The 19385-nt window shown below is 44.7% G+C and overlaps 1 protein-coding gene across 1 annotated transcript; it reads right to left on the bottom strand.

The window, feature by feature from the left end:
- Positions 1 to 3610: 3610 nt before the first annotated feature.
- On the bottom strand, positions 3611 to 19306 carry UBA5 (ubiquitin like modifier activating enzyme 5). Its single transcript, XM_055136074.1, has 12 exons — positions 19022 to 19306; positions 15717 to 15762; positions 15514 to 15603; positions 12868 to 12977; positions 11524 to 11610; positions 11069 to 11153; positions 9614 to 9718; positions 9299 to 9426; positions 7334 to 7469; positions 7020 to 7095; positions 6576 to 6682; positions 3611 to 5444 (listed from the first exon to the last, which is right to left on the bottom strand). The coding sequence occupies exons 1-12, from the start codon at positions 19174 to 19176 to the stop codon at positions 5364 to 5366; spliced, it is 1206 nt and encodes a 401-aa protein (XP_054992049.1). The 5' UTR covers positions 19177 to 19306; the 3' UTR covers positions 3611 to 5363.
- Positions 19307 to 19385: the final 79 nt, after the last annotated feature.

The following is a 19385-nucleotide window of genomic DNA, read 5'->3' on the forward strand; positions in this document are numbered from 1 at the left end:
GAGCAACGCAGATATGGCCCCCCAAAAATAGACAAAAAGGAAGATGACCCAAGTTACTGTTACTCAAAAATAAACAATAAATACTTAAATTCCTCATATTTGATATCCAGCATCACAGACCATCATGGGTCATTAAAATGGCTTCAGAATGGCTTGACTAACAATTCTTTACACTCAGAAGGACTCTAAACTCTGCTAGGAAAAGGAAGTAACTTAGTGAATGTAATGGCCTGAAGTCAAGTGTACAACCTTTCACCTGTCATAAATGACTCGTGTCTAAGCTATCTATTGCACATGTCTGAAGTATAATAGAAATGGGCATAGCTGCTGAGAGAAAGACATAAGGTTCTTAATTATTAGTTCGCTCTAAAGTATGTCCATCCATCTGAACACTGGAAAACTTTATAACTACTAATAATTTTTATTAATTCAGAAAATACCAAATAGTTCTGGGGTATTGCTCAGATGATGTGTCTGGAAGGAGATATAATATAGGAAAGAGCATAGTCTTAGGTATCACATTCCAGAGGGTCAAAGCCAATAACTATAACCTGCCAATTGCATGATATTTGGATACTTTTTCTCTCTGTACCTCAGTTGTTGCCACTTGTATAAGTAATGATATGACACCATGGTATCGCAAAGATGAAAATTATTTATGCATTGTAGTCTGGGATAGATTTGACCATCATTGTATAATTGTTTCCAACTTCATGTACCATTTTTGTGTTAAAATTATGCATGTTCTTTGTCATATATCAGAGCCTAACCCTGTAGGTAGAAAATACACCTCTGGCCCATTGAAGTTGTATTTAACCAAATGACCTCCTTTAGTCAATAGATTATTAATATAAGTGGCATAATCAGAAGCTAAAAAAAAAAAAAAAAAGAAACCCTGTCTGTTCAAGTGCACGGTTTCCTTTCATTTTATCAGAAAAAACACACGGAAGCCTTGCCATTGTATGAACGAGCACTGAAGATTTACGAAGACAGCCTCGGTCGGATGCATCCTCGAGTTGGAGAAACATTAAAAAACTTAGCCGTGCTTAGGTAAGAATCATTCCACTTTGCTCGTGCAACCAGGCTCCCTTTTAGAACAGCTTTAATGGAATGCACTGTAGAACTCAAGTAGGCATATTTATTCCCGAGTACGTTTTCTTAGGTGAGCAGGGGCACTTTTGGTTTCTTGGGTTGATTTACTTCAAGTGATACTAAACTCCTCGGGTTGTAGAGAATGACTCCTGTTAAGGTTCTCTGCATCCATTTCAACACTGTCCCCATGGTATCCGTTAAGACCCGAGCATATTCCCCGGTGGTAAAGAAAGAGAATAGGTGGACATTCTGCACGGGTCTGCTGGGCAATAGCCTAACATCATCTAGAATTACGAGGTTACGGTCTCATTTTAAGAATTTTTCTTTCAAAGCTATGAAGAAGGGGATTTTGAAAAGGCCGCCGAACTCTACAAAAGGGCAATGGAAATCAAAGAAGCAGAAACATCCCTTCTGGGTGGAAAAGCTCCTTCCCAACATTCATCCAGTGGAGACGCCTGCAGTGTAAAAACCACCCATTCTCCTAATGTTTTCCTTCATCAAGGACCAAGGTAATAGCAGTCACGACCAGTCATCGGAAACATACTTTAAGAGAGAACAGAATGTGGGGCGGAGCAATAGCACAGCGGAAACGTACCTTAAGAGAGAACAGAATGTGGGGCGGAACAATAGCACAGAGGGTAGGGCGTTTGCCTTGCGTGCAGCGGACCCTGGTTCGATTCCCAGCATCCCATATGGTCCCCTGAGCACGGCCAGGGGTAATTCCTGAGTGCAGAGCCAGGAGTAAGCCCTGTGCATCACCAGGTGTGACCCAAAAAGAAAGAAAGAAAAAGAACAGAATGAGGAAGCATGAGGAAAGTTAGAATTTAAAACTTATTAAAAGGAAATTTTTGGGGCTGGAGAGATAGCACAGCGGGTAGGGCGTTTGCCTTGCACGTGGCCGACCCGGGTTCGATCCCCGGCATCCCATATGGTCCCCCCAGCACCGCACCGCCAGGAGTAATTCCTGAGTGCAAAGCCAGGAGTAACCCCTGAGCATCGCTGGGTGTGACCCAAAAAGCAAAAATAAATAAATAAATAAAAGGAAATTTTATTTTCTATTTGGCATTTCCACTGTGTATTATATTTGTATGAAATATCATCCATGAAAATTCCCAGGTGTATAATATTTGTATGAATGTGACTTCCCCTGTATTTCCACTGTGTATGATATTTGCACAAAACTGCATTGGACAACACTGATGTCTGAGTCAGGAATGTCAGTGTCAGACATTTAAAAAGAAATGAACTTTCCAGTTGCACAGGATCCAAGGAGGAGGATACAGCTGATCCTAAGGTGGAATGATAAGTGTACCCCAGAGGTCTGGTCTGCGTGTGGAGCTGACAGACAGCAGACGGCGCTTCAAGCATCCCCTTCTCCCTTCATCTCTCCAGAGAGATTCTGGCTTCACCATTCTTTGTCCTGCTTTCCCAGTATTAGCCTGGCGCTATTCTCTACCTCAAAGGAAAGTTTCGAGGAGTAAGGGATATTAAAATAACTCGAGCCTTCACTGCACAGACGGGCTCTCGAGCTCTCTACACTGCTGTACGCTGTTGTTGTTTGTCCGGGCATAACGAGTGGAGTTGTTCGTGCCGTGACAGGTCGACTCATCCGCATTCTTTGACCGTTTCCCAAATATGGACATGAAATTTCCCTACACCTTCTTAAGTGGTCTAAACCTGACCCTTCATTTTGCTCAAACTCATTAGGCTGCCATTTTCTACTGAAAAAATATTTTTATAGATTTTATAAATATTGCCATATTTGGGCACTTGTTTTATGTCATTTATGTACTTATATATAATAAAAACTTCAGTCTTAATACCTGTAAGAGTCCTATGTGTACAGAAGATAAACAGTTGTACTTCATGATTTGAGAAGTGCAATTTCAAGTTCTCGTTTTCCTACTGCAGTTTACCAAGGTTCTATTTAGAGAACCAAGAAATATGGTGAGAGCAGGGGAGACAGCTCAGAGAGCTGGAGTCCCGTGGGAGGGCCAGCACTGGGTTGACCCTGAGCTCTGCCCCCAGCACCCCAGCACCTGAGCCCCTGGGTACAGCCCCTATGAAAACAATAAAGGGCTGGAATGTAGCTCAGCAACAGAACATTTGCCTTGGATGGGTGGTACCTGGGCTTGATTTTAGCTTGACATAAAATTTTAAGGTTAGAGCCATGAACAACATCTCTGTGTGTACTTGACATTCTCAAATAAGAATATTATGTTCACCTTAATACATGCTGTAGTTGTCACATAAATCAAGATAAATCTGAAGGAGTAGGATCCACATTATAGGAGTTACTTGATATCATGAACAAAAAGAAATATGAAAATAAAGAGTATTGGGGAGATTCAGTTTTAATAAATATTCTTCAATGGTTATTGCCTTTTTATATTGACTGGTGAATTTATAGTTACTCAGGATGCATTTTATATGAAGAAACCCGTAATACATAGTCTTTACTATACAAAACACTTGACTAACATTGCAAAGTAAATTCCCATGAACATGAGGCGAGACAAAGCTGAACACTATTTTACTAAATAACATAAAATTCAGTGGTAAATTTTTAATGACAAATTAAATTCTCATATTCAGCTCCTTGTAAGTGTGCATGGCTTGCACAGCTGAGAGGACACTTTAAAATGTTTGCAAAATCTAGCACTTTTTTTTCTGGTAAAATAATCCATTTCCAATTATTTTTAAAAAGGGTAATATTCGATCAAGAACTTAGGTGAGATTCAGTGTCACCAGAGACACCACAGTGTAAGGCAGCAAGAATGGGGGAAAGTGCAAAAGATGTAAATTTGGGCCATTAAACTTTATAAAAATACATTTTTCTTTTTTTTTGTTTCTTGGGTCACACCCAGCAATGCTCAGGGGTTACTCCTGGCGGTGCTCAGGGGACCATATGGGATGCTGGGAATCAAACCTGGGTTGGCCGCGTGTAAGGCAAACGCCCTACTCACTGTGCTGTCACTCCAGCCCCAATATACATTTTTCAACTAGAAGCAAATCCTTAGACCAAATCAGTGTATCAGAGGATCCAATGGAATGAGATTATTTTAGAAAAATTACGGGGTATTTTTTTTTTAATTCAAAGTACCTCTAGTAACTAGAAAAACCACTTTACAAATGAATACACTAAACAAAACCCAAAAAACCAAAACAGCGAGTGACCTATCGAGGCAACATAAATAGGTTTCAAGGTTAGAAAAACAAGCCTCACCGCCAGCTTTCCTGACTCACTGTAAACACAAGCATCACAACATGATCCCTGAACCTCACAAGGAGTATTTTGGACATATCCGATACAGAGGGCTTTCTAAAATCAGTATTTAGGACTTTGATTTTGTCAGTGGAAAGTACACTTATTTTTTTTCAATAATGCCGCCCCTTAGCTCAGAGGCACAAGTCAAACATTCAGTGCTCACAAAGCAAAAAATAAGACAGACTAGTAACAGTCTACAGGCAACACAGCCTTTGGTCTCCAAACCATTAGGGATTTATTTCTATCGGGGCTTTCTAAGCCTTCATGATATCTATAAGCAAATCCAGAGAAAACCACAGAGGCCACTGCAGAGCGGCCTCCGGCCTCCCTCATGCCTTATTATCCAACACAATACCCAGTTACAGATCAAGTTTAAATAAATATCTGAAAACACAATTCACGTGGTTACAAACTTTTCCAGTGACTATTACCTCAGCACAGATTTTCTGAGGAAACATCTGAGAGGTTATTTCATTTGGCAGATTAACTGTATCAAATTCAGCATTTCCCGGGCTAAGAGTGGGAAGCGGTTTTCCTGCAGAGTGCAAATCCGAGCACAGGTGAGCAGATGATGCACTTCCAGACCAACAGAGGAGACTTGGTCCCTCTGCCGACCTCTGAGACCACACGCCACTTTACAGCCCAAGGCCGAGCTCGAGCCCACAAAGGCAGAAAGAAAATAAGGCTGCAGCCAACTGGCCCCTCTCCCTCCTCCCCAAAGGCCAAAGCATTGGAATGATAAATCTCCCATCAGATTTATAATGGTCTACAGAAATCCTCTGACACTTTCTTACCAGAATGAAACATGAGTTTCAGTTAAAGGCCCTGGAGCGGCCAACACAGGGTGACAGTATTTTCCCAGAGTAAGACTCTGGGATCATTATATAGCAGCTGACATCGTCCTAGGTTTTCGTCCTTTTTAAAATAGTTCCTTTCAATTGCATGAGAAAAAAATAAATTCTTAAAGTAGACATAGGAAATCAAACATTGCTCAGTCCATGATCTACATATTCTTCATCTTGGCCATGAGGTCTTCCAGGCTTTCACCGGAGTCTTCTACTGCTACCTCCGGTCCAGACTCTTCCTGCTCCCAACAAAGGGGGGAAACAGAACAGACAACCTGATACAAATGCTGCCGCTGAGACACACGACCGGTAAGCGCGCGCGCTCTCTGCCCTTATTATTTCTCCAAATACAACTTTTATTTTAAAAAAGTATTTTAAAAAAAGAAATAAAGAAAAGAGAAAGAAGCAAGCCTTCTAGAATTTCAAAGAGACTGATTTTATTCCCCCTCCCCTTTAGGATTCCCACGGCACTGAAGTGGTATTTTTAAACAGTATGATGGCTAATGGACTGGAGCGATAGCACAGTGAGCAGTGCGTTTGCCTTGCGCACAGCCGACCCGGGTTCGATTCCTCCGTCCCTTTCGGAGAGCCCGGCAAGCTACTGAGAGTATCCTGCCTGCATGGCAGAGCCTGGCAAGCTACCCGTGGCGTATTCAATATGCCAAAAACAGTAACAAGTCTCACAATGGAGACGTTACTGGTGCCCACTGAAGCAAATTGATGAACAATGGGACGACAGTGCTACAGTGCAGTGATATGGTGGCTAACGCTGTCAACAAATGCTGTGTCAGGCAGAATCTGTCTGATCCTTCAATAACAACCACCAAATGATGCCTATGTTCCCAAAGCTCAGAATGTGTTATACTTCTCTCCACATTAACACCAAGTACCTCTCCACATTGTTTGGAGGGTTGTGGTAGTGGCGGGGGTGGGAGTGGGGGTGACCACATCTAGCAGTGCTCGGGATCAAATCCAGACCACCTGCACGCCCAGCACTGCACTCCGGCTCTCTGGGCTGGCTCCCTGGCTCTTTCCCACATCTGAGCCCTACACTGTAGCAGACCTAAAATGGGGGCTGGACGAAAGCCCAGTGGTGACTGCGGGAGCCTGGCAGCTCTGTCTGCACCCGGCTGTCCTGCTGCTGGGTCCCACAACTAAAGCAACATCCCGGGGCACCACGGCCAGGCGAGTGTGGGCGCGCAGGAAGGGTGTGAGCACTGCAGCCACTTGTGGGAGCACCAGAGCCAAGCCTCAGCAACCCCGGGGCGCCGTATCAACAGAGGGAAGGGAAGGGGAAAATTCAGGCAACAGAAGACGAGACCAAAGTTTCTCTTACATCTTTACTCACGCAAATCCTAGTTTAGACGTACCTTTTTGGGAATCGTGTACGCCACTGTGATTCCTTCAGGTAAATCGGGAACTGGGCCTGAAGAATTCTTCAGTTCCTCTTCTGAAACCTCAGACACCAACTCAATACCTGGAGGGTTCAATTGGCCCGAATTAGTTTCTTTTTCTTTTTCTTTTTTTGCTTTTTGGGTCACACCCAGCGATGCACAGGGGTTACTCCTGGCTCTGCACTCAGGAATTACTCCTGGCGGTGCTCAGGGGACCATATGGGATGCTGGGATTTGAACCCAGGTTGGCCGTGTGCAAGGCAAACGCCCTACCCACTGTGCTATCACTCCAGCCCCTGGTCCGCATTAGTTTCTAAGGCACTTAATAAGCAGTTGTTACGAAAACAAGCCTGATCTTAAACATAACTCGCTTCCCGGCCATCAGGGCTCTGCCGCAAGAGCCGCTTTACACTGGCCTACCCCACTCATTGTCTTCATGGATTATCTCCTCCACCTCGGGAACAGTCTCCGGTCTGGGCAGTGCTGCCTCCTTTTTCTGCAGAAATCAAACAGCATCAGAGCGTTTTCCCTCAGTCTTTATTATCAGACTTAACCCGGTATTCAGACGAGATATCATCTTATCAAAAGAAAGATAAACTTTTGGTTTTGAATTTTTAATTTTGAAGCATATAATAAAAGGTTAAAAATCCATTTTTCCTTTATTTCAAGTCTAAATTTTTTTGGTTGCCCTCTCCATTATGATCTCCCACACATGCTGACAGACTGAAACATACCTTATATTCTTCCTGCTGTCTCCTGCAATTCCTGTCATCACACTGAGGATTTGGCTTCATGGACATGGTTGGAAAAAAATCCTGCATTGCATTGTATCCAAGATAAAAACTAACAGTACCGAAGTTTAACAGAAACCTAGAAAAATAAGTCAGAGTTGCTATGAATATACAAAATCATAAAAGAATTTGAATTGAGCTTTTAAAAATGATTCTTAAGTAGGCAAATTAATTTTATATCAAATACCCAGAAAATAATGATTTTTCTCTTGTTTACAGGGTCTGGCCTCGTAGATATTTGTTAAATGAAGGCAGGAGAGAGAAGCTTGCTTCATTTCATCAAGCATAGAGTATAGTTTAATTTTTTAAGCTCTTAATAAAGGGCTGCCAACTAAACTCCGACATGTCAACAACCTCAAGAGGCAAAGTGAGAGGCCAGAGAGAGCTCGATGGGTAAGCACTTGAGCAAGTGGAAAGGCCGGTTCAATCCCCAGCACTGCAGAGTCCTCTGAGCACTGCTGGGGGCGGCCCCTGCACCAACTCAATATCTGGAGGGTTCAATTGGCCCGCATTAGTTTCCAAGGCACTTAATAAGCAGTCGTTACTGAAAACAAGCCTGGTCTTAAACATAACTCGATGATCCAAGAACAGACCCCAAGCACCACAGTGGTAGAGGCAGAAACAAATGGCTCAAGGCAGGGGACACTTAAGGGTCTCTGCCTTTAATAAACTGTGAACTAAACCTTCGGGCCAGAGAGATGGCTCAATGGGCTGGGTGCATGCTTTGCACACAAGAGGGTTCCCCAAGGAGTAGGGAATGATCTGCAAGCACAGAGGTACTGGGGTGCAGCCCCTCTTCCAAAAGAAGGAAGCTTTGCATTTTCGAACTTTAGTCTCAATGGTATAGTTATAGTCGTTGAGATATCAGAGATATTACTCTGGTTATAGTTTAATCACATTCACATTATTTTCAGCAAAAGTCAAATCAAAATATTCAAAACAAATGTGGTTATGTCTAATTTTCCACCTTCAATCTAACCAACAAAAATTAAGGCCACTGGGTCTTAATGCTTCATTAATATACCAGTACTGTCTTGCCAATTAACCAAGAACTGTTCTAAGTATACACTGTAATCCATGACTGTATTAACATGTTATATACATTAATGCATTAGTAAACATACTGTAGCACTGTCTTCCGGTTGTTCATCAATTTGCTCGAGTGGGCACCAGTAACGTCTCCATGTGAGACTTGTTGTTACTGTTTTTGGCATACTGAATACACCATGGGTAGCTTGCCAGGTTCTGCCGTGCGGGCAGGATACTCTCAGTAGCTTGCTGGGCAATCTGAAAGGGACTGAGGAATCGAACCCAGGTCGACCGCGTGCAAGGCCTTATCCGCTGTGCTATCACTCCAGTCCTTTATCATCATCATCATCACCATCATCATCATCACCACCACCACCATCACCATCATCATCATCTGATTTTCTCGAGCGGTCTCAGTAACGTCTCCATTCGTCCTAGCCCTGAGATTTTAGGAGCCTCTCTTTACTCGTCCTTCCCAATGGAGGCTCTTTCAGGGTCAGGGGAATGAGACCCATCATTGTTACTGGTTTGGGCATATGAATACGCCACGGGGAGCTTGCCAGGCTCTCCCATGCAGGCAGGAAACTCTTAGTAGCTTGCCAGGTTCTCCAAGAGGGAGAACTTCGCGGCCACATGCTCCCGAGACTATAAACCAAGCTCCAGAGACTATTAGTAAACACAGTATACATATATAAAAACAGACAATTGTCAAGAGTCTTGTGCTCTACTGACTAAGCTAACCCGGGCAGGGCACTATATAGACAAAATGAAAACAAAAAGTACTTAGATGGCAATTCTACTATTTGAAATGCTTCATGAAATATAGTTGCTCTTACCAATACCTAAGTGGACCACTGGGGAAAATGAGTCCCGACTCACTTTAACACGTTCTGGACCAAGATGCCGGCGACCACTCCCATGGTGGTGGGGAGGCTGGCGGCACACACGCCTTCCCGTTTCAGTGTCTTCTCGTCGATATTTGCCGCAACCACAAGCGGCGGGGCACACTGTGCGTGAGGAGAAGCAAAGAAGGTGTATTCCAGCAGGGAAGGAAGGAGAGCAGAGTGTTTCAAACAGGACTCTGCCACACCCAAACCGGCTTCATCTCCGAGCTGGGAATTTGTTTTCAATGCCCCTAGGAACTCTAGCAGTTGCCTCATAAATGGAAAATAACCCAAAGTGGATGACGCATACCGCAAAACAGGCAGATTCCCCAGGAATGATGAGCTGTATGTGTCCGGACACTGCATTCTCACTGACCCCCGACTCCATCCACGTTTGTCCCAGTTCATTACAAGCCTTAGTAGAAAAGAGGTGAGAACACCAAAGAACAGGGAAATTCAGTTACCTGAAGTGCTGAAGAACATGTAGGGTTTAGCTATATGAATCACTAAAGGTTGTTAAAAGCACATTTTCAAAATAAAAGCAGAGAGCTGTAAACAGTGGGGTTCTTTAATCGCAACTTGGCAGTTGCCATAGTCTCCTGAAAAAGCCAGAGGGCAGAGAGGACAGGGCCAGCAAGGCAGCTGAGAGGCTGAGGCATTGCCTTGCATGTGGACAACCCCGCCCTAGCACAGAGCTAGGAGCAGCCACTAGGTGTGGCTCCAAAACAAAAACAACATAATAAAAGTAAACAGGATTCAAAAATGGAATAAGCTGGAACTAGAGGCTTTGAGGCCACACCTGACAGTGCTCAAGGATTACTCCTGGCTCTGTGCTCAGGGATCACTCCAGGCAGGGCTCCAAGGAACCAGGGGAACCTGGGACTGCAGGTGGAGGACTGAAACTGAATTGGTCATGTGCAAGTACCCCACCCATACTACTGTTTTTGCTCCTGGGATTAGTCTATTATCAACTCGATTGCTTATCAATGTAAAAATTAATTTTTCTAAAATAATTCCAAGCAATAAAAAGTCACGTGAAAAGTTGTCAATACAAGAATTCAAAGGAAATCCAGTACTTTCTTAAAAAAAAAAAAGTTTGTAGGCAATTATACATATTCTTATATTGACGTATAAAGTGAAGGGGGCCAGAATCATCATTCAGTGGGAGGGCATTATTAGCCTTGTACTCGGCCAACCTGGGTTCAACCCCCAGGATCCCATATGATCCCCCAGCACTGCCAGGAGTTAAGTCCTAAGTGCAGAGCCAGAAGTAACCTCTAAGCATCACTTGGGTGTGACACCCCACCAAAAAAAAAATCCCAAAATAAATAAATAAAAGTGAAGAGGCCAGGAAGCTAGCTCAAAGGGACAGAACTGCATGCAAAAAAACCCCAATCCCCAGCACCCCATGGTCTCAGAGCACTGGGAATGACTCTGGGCACCTGAGAATGTGACCCCCAAGCCTAAACAGACAGAGGAACTCACTGCTGGTCCAGAGTTCTATTTATTTCAAGAACTAGGTCCGATGCAGCTGCTATTTTACTGTTTCCCCCACCAGCTTAAGAGCAGGACAGGGACACAGGCCCAGCTGTGAGGCAACTGTGATATATTTCAAAAGGACGTGAAGAGAACATTAACTACAAATAAAACATGCTAAGGAAAGGGGCTAAAGGTAGAACTTTCAGGACAGGGAATATGCACAGAGAGAATATACAGAAAGAGGTAAATCCACAAGTCTAACACCTTGCACTCCAAAAATACTCACCGTATTTATTGCCATTCGGGCTTCGAAATTATCCACACAGCTGAGAACAAGGTCAACAGGTTTTCCCTCTTCTATCCCACCATTACTAGGCAAAGAAAAGAAATTTTATTCAAGAAGAATCAGGACACAAAACATGGTCACTATATTGTGTAGGCATTTATTACTTCCAGTAAGTATATTAATATTTAACATTAATTAACATACAGTGATACTTAATATTTAATAAATATTTAATAAATACATTTATTCTTAGAGTAAATACCTAAGTATAATTAAGATGCAATATTTCCAAATACTCCAGAATATATTGAGTAACCATTATGAATACATCAATGATACTACACTTTTTGTATAACAACCTACCAACTCATTGAATTAATTAGCAATAGATTTTCCTAATATGCTTATTTAATCGAGCTATATATGACATAAAATATTCATAAATAAAAATTTACCTTATTCTGTCCATGAAATGTTGAAAGTTTTCTACTGTAGTGATATTGTAATTGTGCACTTCAAAAAGAACATCAGGATTAATGTTCCTAAAAGAGTAAAGGGAAAGTTACAAAAATTACTACTGAAAGAAGTTTGGAAAGGGAACGGCAAGAGCTAAATACCATTGAAACATGCTGGAGAAATGGAGCGACCCGGTGCAGAGCCATCCAAGCACCGTAGGTGTGACCCAGCCCTCTGTCCTGGCCAAAAAAAATATAAATAAATAAATTCCAATAATTTCCCAATATATAAAAATCAAATCATCATGCTAATTTTTTCAAAGATACACAATGATTTATGAGAATGATATATAAAAAAAAAACCAGGAACAGGAGAAGAAAAAATCAAAGTCCTGCTTTAACTTTTTTGTCTCACTTCAAGGTCTAGGTTGAAACATGTAGAAGAATCCGGGCAAGGCTCCCACGGTGGGGGGAGGGAGGGAAGGAAAGAAGCCTTCAGCATCTGTGCGGGCTCCTACTCAGCAGGACAAAGACTCTCTTTGTTCCTTATTGCGCAAGGATGTTTGGAGCCACAGAGAAGTCCTCAGCTGAGGGCTGGCACAATCCCGCTGAATCCTGCTGGCTAGCTGCTACTCCATACAGTCTATTTTACTGTAAGAGCATTGAGAGTGGCTTTTACGTTTATTCAGTGGTTGAAGAAAAAAGAAATCAAAGGCATCGCCCTTCATAAGGCAAACGCTTTATTCCAAATCCCACAAAGGACATGTCAGCGTTCACAGGGTTTTGCTGGAGACAGGCCACCTGCCTGGGACAGCGACACACTGCGACTGCACAGCTGAAACGTCTGGGAGCACGGGCCCTCCACACCTCCACTACAGGCACCAGGGAGAGCGCAGGGGAGGGTGCTGGCCCTGTACGCAGCTGACCCTGATTCAATCCTGGCACAGCGTATGGTCCCCTAAGCATGGCCAGGGGTCACTCCTGAGCACAGAGCCATAAACAGCCCCTGAGCACCCCGGTGTGGGCCAGAAGCCCCCCCCTTCATTTAAAGTAAACAAACAAACCCCCTAAAATACCATCTAACCCTAAAACAAGCTGTGTGGGCCTGCTGGTGCCCCGTAAGGATGCAGTGCTGCTCGGGCCTGGGGCCACTAGGGGCCACCGGGACGCTACCCAGCAGAGCCAGGTAAGGGCATGCGGTGCCAGGCTCCAAACTCATGTTTTCCCACACCTAGAGGATGTGCTCCCCTGAGAACGAGCTCCCTATGCATACATTCAATGTACTTGTACCAAATACAAGTGGGATTTCCCCAAAATCTGTTCTTAAACTGCTTTCCCATTTACCTCAAGGTATGCTCTGCTGCTTCGACCTTACTCAGTCCCGCCTGGTGAGGTTGGAAAAACAGTCTATTCATGTTGGCCAGCTCCACCTTGTCATAGTCGAAGAGCAGCAACTAAAATGAACAGAGCAGCAAGCTGATGAAAAGAAGCTGAAACAACGAAGAGCAAACTCGTGGGCCTAGCACCTGGTAAGCTGCATGGTTGTAACAATGATATCAGCTAACTCCAAAATGCTGAATGCCATATTAACACACTGCTATGTTAGTAACAATAACCAATAAGTTAATAAGTTGTGCCTGAAATAAATACTGCCGACTCTCGGGACACAGGTGGTATTATCTGAGAAATAGATGATGTCCACAAGTCACACATGACACACCATGGACACGGGCCTCAAGCCCAGGTGTGCTCCAGTGGGTCCCTGCATCCTAACTATGACCTTACCTGCCGCTCTACGTGCTCTGTGGGAAAATTATTCCACTTTGTCAAAAATTGTGTAAAATACTGGGCTGGAGAGACAGCTCCAAGGGCTGTGTGTGGGAGAGTGGGTTTAATCCCTGGCGGTAGAACTCTGGAGCACCATGAGAGACCCCCACCCCCCACAACTGGGTGGAATCCCTCCCACCCCCCGCCACAAACACAAATAAATTGTGCCCTCAAATATGACTTTGTTTCACTTTTCTGATAAAAGTCAAGAACCTAATGAAATTTTAAAACAAGGTAAAAATAAATATGGCTGGAGCAATATACAGCCGGTAGGATGCTTGTCTTATGCGGCCAACCTGGTTCTATACCTGTCACCACAAAAAATCCCTGAGCACTGCCAGGAGTGACCTGTGAGCCCCACTGGTGTGCCTCCCCCCCCCCCACACACAAAAAGGTAAAAATAAAAGTCAATATAAAATTATAGCATAACATGATTCCTTTCGTGTAGCAAAACTATGCATATATACCCGTGGCATGCTAAATACTGATTCTAAATAGAATTACTAACCAGGTAACTGATTCCTGCCATTTGCACACAGCAATTTATGGCCTGTCACATACCCCTTGAAATGGTCCCACAGAGCCCCTTCTTTCTTGGGGGGACTCTCTGGTACTGGGAATCGAACCCGGGGCTGCTGAATGCAAAGCATATATTCTAGCCCTCTGAGTCATCTCCCATCTGCAAGACTTCATTTCTTAGTAGCAAAAGAACGTTGGACACGAGGGTTTCCAGGATTCTTCCTTGATCTAAGATTCTGTGAGTTTCACTGAAAAGCCCAGGCATGGGGGCCTAGTGACTGAAAACACCAGTTCTCAAGGGGTCAGGACTGAGCCGTTCCTTCCCATCTCCCTGCCCTTTCGGGGTCCTGGTTGTCACGCCCATTAACGACATGATCCAGAGACTCACAAATGAATCTCAGAACAAAGCAGCTCGCTGCAGGGACGGCTCTGAAAACCAATTATTTAAATATTTAGAAACCCAAGAGCACGTGGACACCACATGAAATCTCATACTATTTTTTTTTTGCTTTTTTGTTCAATCACTGTGAGATAGACCCTTACAGACATCTTATACTATTCATAACACGCAATACAAAATAAATTTTCTTGCATCTGCCTGTAGGGCAGGCTTGATTGGTGGTGGGAAACTTCAAAAAAAAAAAAAATGGTGGTGGGAAGGTGTAATTGTGGTGGAACTGGTGTTGAAACATTGAACACACTCAATTATTGTGAACATTATGAAAATAAAATTTAAAAAATAATAAATTCTGTGTTTATAATATAGTTCTCAACATCCTAAATTTAACAATAAGACAAAATGAATTTTCTTCTCAGGTCAGAAACAAAGGAAAAAAAGGTTAAATCAGTCAATAAAAGCGTGTACTCAAGTCAAGTGCATGCTTGGGTGACTTAGGAGTTTAAAAACATATAGATAGGGGCTGGCAAGATGGTATAGTAGATAGGGCACTTGCCTGCACGCAAACGACCCAGTTTCAATCCCCAGCATCCCGTATGGTCCCTTGAGCCCACTCCGAGGACCGTAAGGGGTACCAGTGATCAAACCCAAGTTGGCAGGACAAGCACCGTGCCCACTGTATTATCTCTCTGGCCCCTTAGGAAGCAAGTTTGACAAATATTTGCTAGATGTTCAGTATTTCATTCCCATATTTCCAACAATTTGACAGTCTTCTTTCCTTAGCTTTCTATTTAGAACACACATTCTAAATGTTTATCTGTGACCCCAAAGATAAAGTTCCTGAGTACACCTAGGCAGACCTGGTTTAATCAGCAATGACATCAACTTCCATTTTGGTGGGGGCTATGTTGTCATACTCCAGATAGAAATAACAATCTGTGAAACAGCAATCTGCACACACGCACACAAGCACAATACTCCTGGACAGAAAATACAATATATGTCGACATGTACACATGCATGTAAGACTCTTGGTCATAAATAGCATAAATAGCACAAACAGCACACAAGCACACAAGACCCCTGGAAAGAAATAACAATCGTGTATAAACAGACACACAGACACACAGACACACAAACCACAAATCGATAAACCATCAGTAAGGAGGGGAAAATCCTGATTTGTACCTGATTTACTGCAGACGTGAGCAGGTTTCCTATGTGAAAGGCAAAGAGAATGCGTTTACCTTGCCAATGCCACATCTTGTCAGCATTTCAGCCGTCACGCTGCCGACTCCGCCAACACCTACTACTGCTACAGCAAAGGTGCGGATTTTCTGTGAAGCGCAAATCATAGATGTCCTGGTCAATCACTTCATCAAATATGTCACCAGAAATTATTTGCACCGAGTGACTTCATTCTCAAAAACTTGGCCAAGGTTTATCATACCTCATAATCGCTGACAATTCCCATTCGTTTCAGTGCCATCAGACGGCTTAAAAACAAGAAAAAAAAGAATGTTTTAAAGACTGCACTGTCTTTCATCAGTGCTACTGGTAAAATTACATCATAGCAGAAATTAAACACCCAAACTCAATCATTGCTAATCCTTTAAAAAAACCTGGAATCTTTCAGTTAGCTGTAGCAGATGAAATGAAAGCTTGGAGGCAGCTTTAAAACCCAACATATGGTTCACTCCTGGTTTTCAGCATCATCCTAAATTTTAAAATTAAAAGTAAATAAAAACATGACATACTTCAATACCCTAACAGGAGCAACCTGGGCAACAGTAGTGTTGGGGGACGCCCTGGCTGTGCCCGGGGAACAATGCCAGTAATACTCAGCAATGCGGCGCTCTCGGCGTGGCAGTGCTGGGGGCCACCAGGGCTACACCTGGCGGTGCTGGTGAGGGGGTACGGGGGAATGCAGTGCCGTGAAGGGAACCTGGAGACTCACACTCCTCAGAATTCTCCTGTCAAGACTGAGACACACCGACTCAGGTATGTTTCAGCGGAATTGTATACACCTCCCACTCTAATATTGATTTTTTTTAATTGAATCACCAAGTAACAAAGATATTCATGATTAGGTTTCAGTACATTTTGACACCAACCCCTTCACCAGTGTAATATTTAATGCTTAACACTGATTTGTGTGTGTGTGTGTGGTTTTGGGGTCACACCCGGCGATGCTAAGGGCACACTCCTGGTTCTGCACTCAAACATCACTTCCAGCAGTGTTTGGGGGACCATATGGACTGCCAGGGATTGAACCGGGTTGGCTGCGTGCAAGACAAACACCCTATGCACTGTACCATCACTCCAGCCCCTAATATTGCGACTTAACATCAGAAAATCTTGTTGGAATTTCATTCATTGTAGCCTGTCTACAAGAGGAGAAATGTTTGTTTTTTTTTAATAAGCACCTATTGTATGCCAAGTACCCAAGAGGTACTTTTCTGCTCATCTGTTTGTTGTTCTTCCTTAGTGTTTCTGTTTTATACAGCGGTATTTAGTGTTCTAAAATTAAAGGTGGAAATTGTGTGTACGTAGGGTCAGATACAAAGTCACAACATCTGCAGGCAATTCATCTTGCTTCCATGCCACTCCCACTTTCAACTGTTACCAATGCAGTAGCTTGTTATTTCTTGATTTTCAGTTGTATATATCAGCTAAAGATTTTACTTTTTCCATGAGTCCCAACTGCACCAAGCATGGCCCATGCCACCAGCCAGTGAATATTGTCCTCTAGTCACCTCAGTTAGATGCCAACAGGGTTCCTTTCTTCTAGAATTCTTGCCCTTGACATAAATAAACGTGTCTTTCCTTGGGTTTTAAGACTTAGGTAAGTCAGAGTTAAGTGCAGCTGTCTAAAATTCCTCTGTACTCAGCGGTGTGCATTAGTGTTCTATCAATGTCATCCTCTGACCGCTGTAGGGACAGAATCTGTAGACGTGTCCCCGCTGTAGACACATACTTCCTCGTGGGACCGCTCTGCACCACCACCTTGCAACTTCTGTTATTTCTTTCTCCTGCATAAAATCCCTGCTCCCTTGGGGCCCAGGGGAGTGGTCCACATCCAGTAGCACATTTCTGGAGGCACTCAGAGGACCCATCTTTGGGATGGGGATCAAACCAGGGTCAGCGGCACTCCCGTGTACTCTCTCTCCCGCCAGGTCTCAGCAAATTGAAATTGTGCTTTGTGTAAGCGTCCTACCTGGCAATCTGTTAGAAATGGTTTATTTTTTTAAAAAAGAGATTTTACTAAAAGGAGAGAAAAGAACATTTGTTCACAAGAGAAAGCAGTCCTCTACAGAAAGAGGATAGAAAGAACACACTGGAACGCAGGTAAGGAATACAAAAAATGCCAATTTCAAGGACTTGTCCCATCACCAAATGAACCAAAGCTGGGGTGCTGGGCCTGTGTTCTAACTGGGTCTTCAGCCGATTCTGACGCACACTAAGGTTTGAGAGCCGCTGCTACAAGCCTTAGTCTCCTATAAGAATCTCTTCTAGTACCTTTACAAAGGGCACCAGGAAGGTAAATTTTGAGGTGTGTGGAAATATTCTCTATCAAATTTCTTTTTTGCTTCTTGGGTCACACCCGGCGATGCACAGGGGTTAACTCCTGGCTCCACACTCAGGAATAACTCCTGGTGGTGCTCGGGAGACCATGTGGGATGCTGGGAATCGAACCTGGGTTGGCCACATGCAAGGCAAACACCCTACCTGCTGTGCTATCGCTCCAGCCCCTCTATCAAAGTTTTGATCTCTATAAAAATGACAAATGTAAAGTTATACAACTGTGTAAGGACACACACACACACAATTGTATGTGATAATGCAACTAGGCGTAGACATCTAAACTGATAATAATTTCCTAAGAAATTCTGTAACGTATGGCTCTGCACCTTTGAGCTCCTGGAATTTCTACACGCTGTATAGTGCCCGGTGAACCTTTCGAAGTGGAAATACGCTTTCCCGTTCCAGAACATCGGAAAAGAATCTGATGATTCAGTTTTGTTTTTCTCGAACTTCCTAGAAGTCCCATGATTTAGAAGGTGCGACTCTGGAGTAATCCTCATCCTCTCGTGCCGGGGCGCTGCAGCCCAGGAGTGCTCAGGGCGTTATTATTCCCGACTCTGCTCAGAAGTGACTCCGGGGCAGCGGTGGGGGATCCACACCCGAGCCACCTGCAAAGCAAGAACCCTGACCCTCGGGCTCTCTCTCCTGCCCATCTTGGCCGCATCTACTGCCCACCCTTTCAGTCCCTGCCCGCCCTCCACATTTAACACTGTTTCCAATCTTCCTACCCAGATTTTTCTTTCCTTTTTGTATGGCGGGTTTTTATTTGGGGAGGGGGGGGGGAACCCAGCCGTGCTCCGGGATCGCTCCTGGCGGGCTCAGGGGACCACACGGTGGTCCAGAAACCAGAAACCAGGTGAGTCACCTGCAGATCACCTTGCACGCTGCAATCTCTCTCCGGCTCCGGATGAACCAAACTGGGATCCTACTTTTCCTTAACTCCCATTCTCCATTCTTGAGTGACATCGGCCTATCGTTTTGACGACTGTTCTCGAGAATTCTTTGTGATCCTCCGAGTACTTCCGTCGCCGCTCCTACCGCTTCCCGCACACGGTCGGGCAGAGCCGGGGGGCGCCGCCATATGGGTCCCCGCGTCGCTTCCTCTACCCCGCGTCCCCCGACCCCCACCCCCGAACCCAGACTCGGGCCCTCGGCCGCGCCGCCGCCCACCTGTAGGGGTTGGAGTCCACCACCTCGGAGCTCATCTTGTCGATGCGGCTGCGGCCGCCCCCGGCCGCCCCCGCCTGCCGGCCCCTCTCCTGCGCCAGGGCCCGCTCCAGCTCCGCCACGCGCTGCTGCAGCCGCTCCACCGCGGACTCGGCCATGGCTGGGCCGCCCGCTGCCCCCGCTCCCGGCCCCGGCCGCCGCCGCCCCACGCCGCCGCCCTCAGCCGCCTCAGCCGCCTCAGCGCCGCTCCGGGAAGGCGGCTCCGGCGTGTCAGCTGCAGACACGTCTCCCCGGCCGCGCGCCGCTTCCGGTGTGCAGCGGCCTCCGCGGCCCCGCAGGAAACCCCGCTGCTTCCGGCTTCCCGGCG

Source organism: Sorex araneus, chromosome 4 (assembly GCF_027595985.1).
Source record: "Sorex araneus isolate mSorAra2 chromosome 4, mSorAra2.pri, whole genome shotgun sequence".
Classification (NCBI taxonomy): Eukaryota; Metazoa; Chordata; class Mammalia; order Eulipotyphla; family Soricidae; genus Sorex; species Sorex araneus.

Bases quoted from the DNA above. Each gene is read 5' to 3' on its own strand.
- UBA5 (XM_055136074.1), bottom strand. From the start codon at position 19,176: ATGGCCGAGTCCGCGGTGGAGCGGCTGCAGCAGCGCGTGGCGGAGCTG. The intron at 6,683-7,019 runs GTAGGCCAGTGT...TGAACCCTCCAG, and splicing joins CCATGAAGACAATGAGTGGG to GTATTGAGTTGGTGTCTGAG. The intron at 5,445-6,575 runs GTACGTCTAAAC...TGTTGGGAGCAG, and splicing joins CGTACACGATTCCCAAAAAG to GAAGAGTCTGGACCGGAGGT.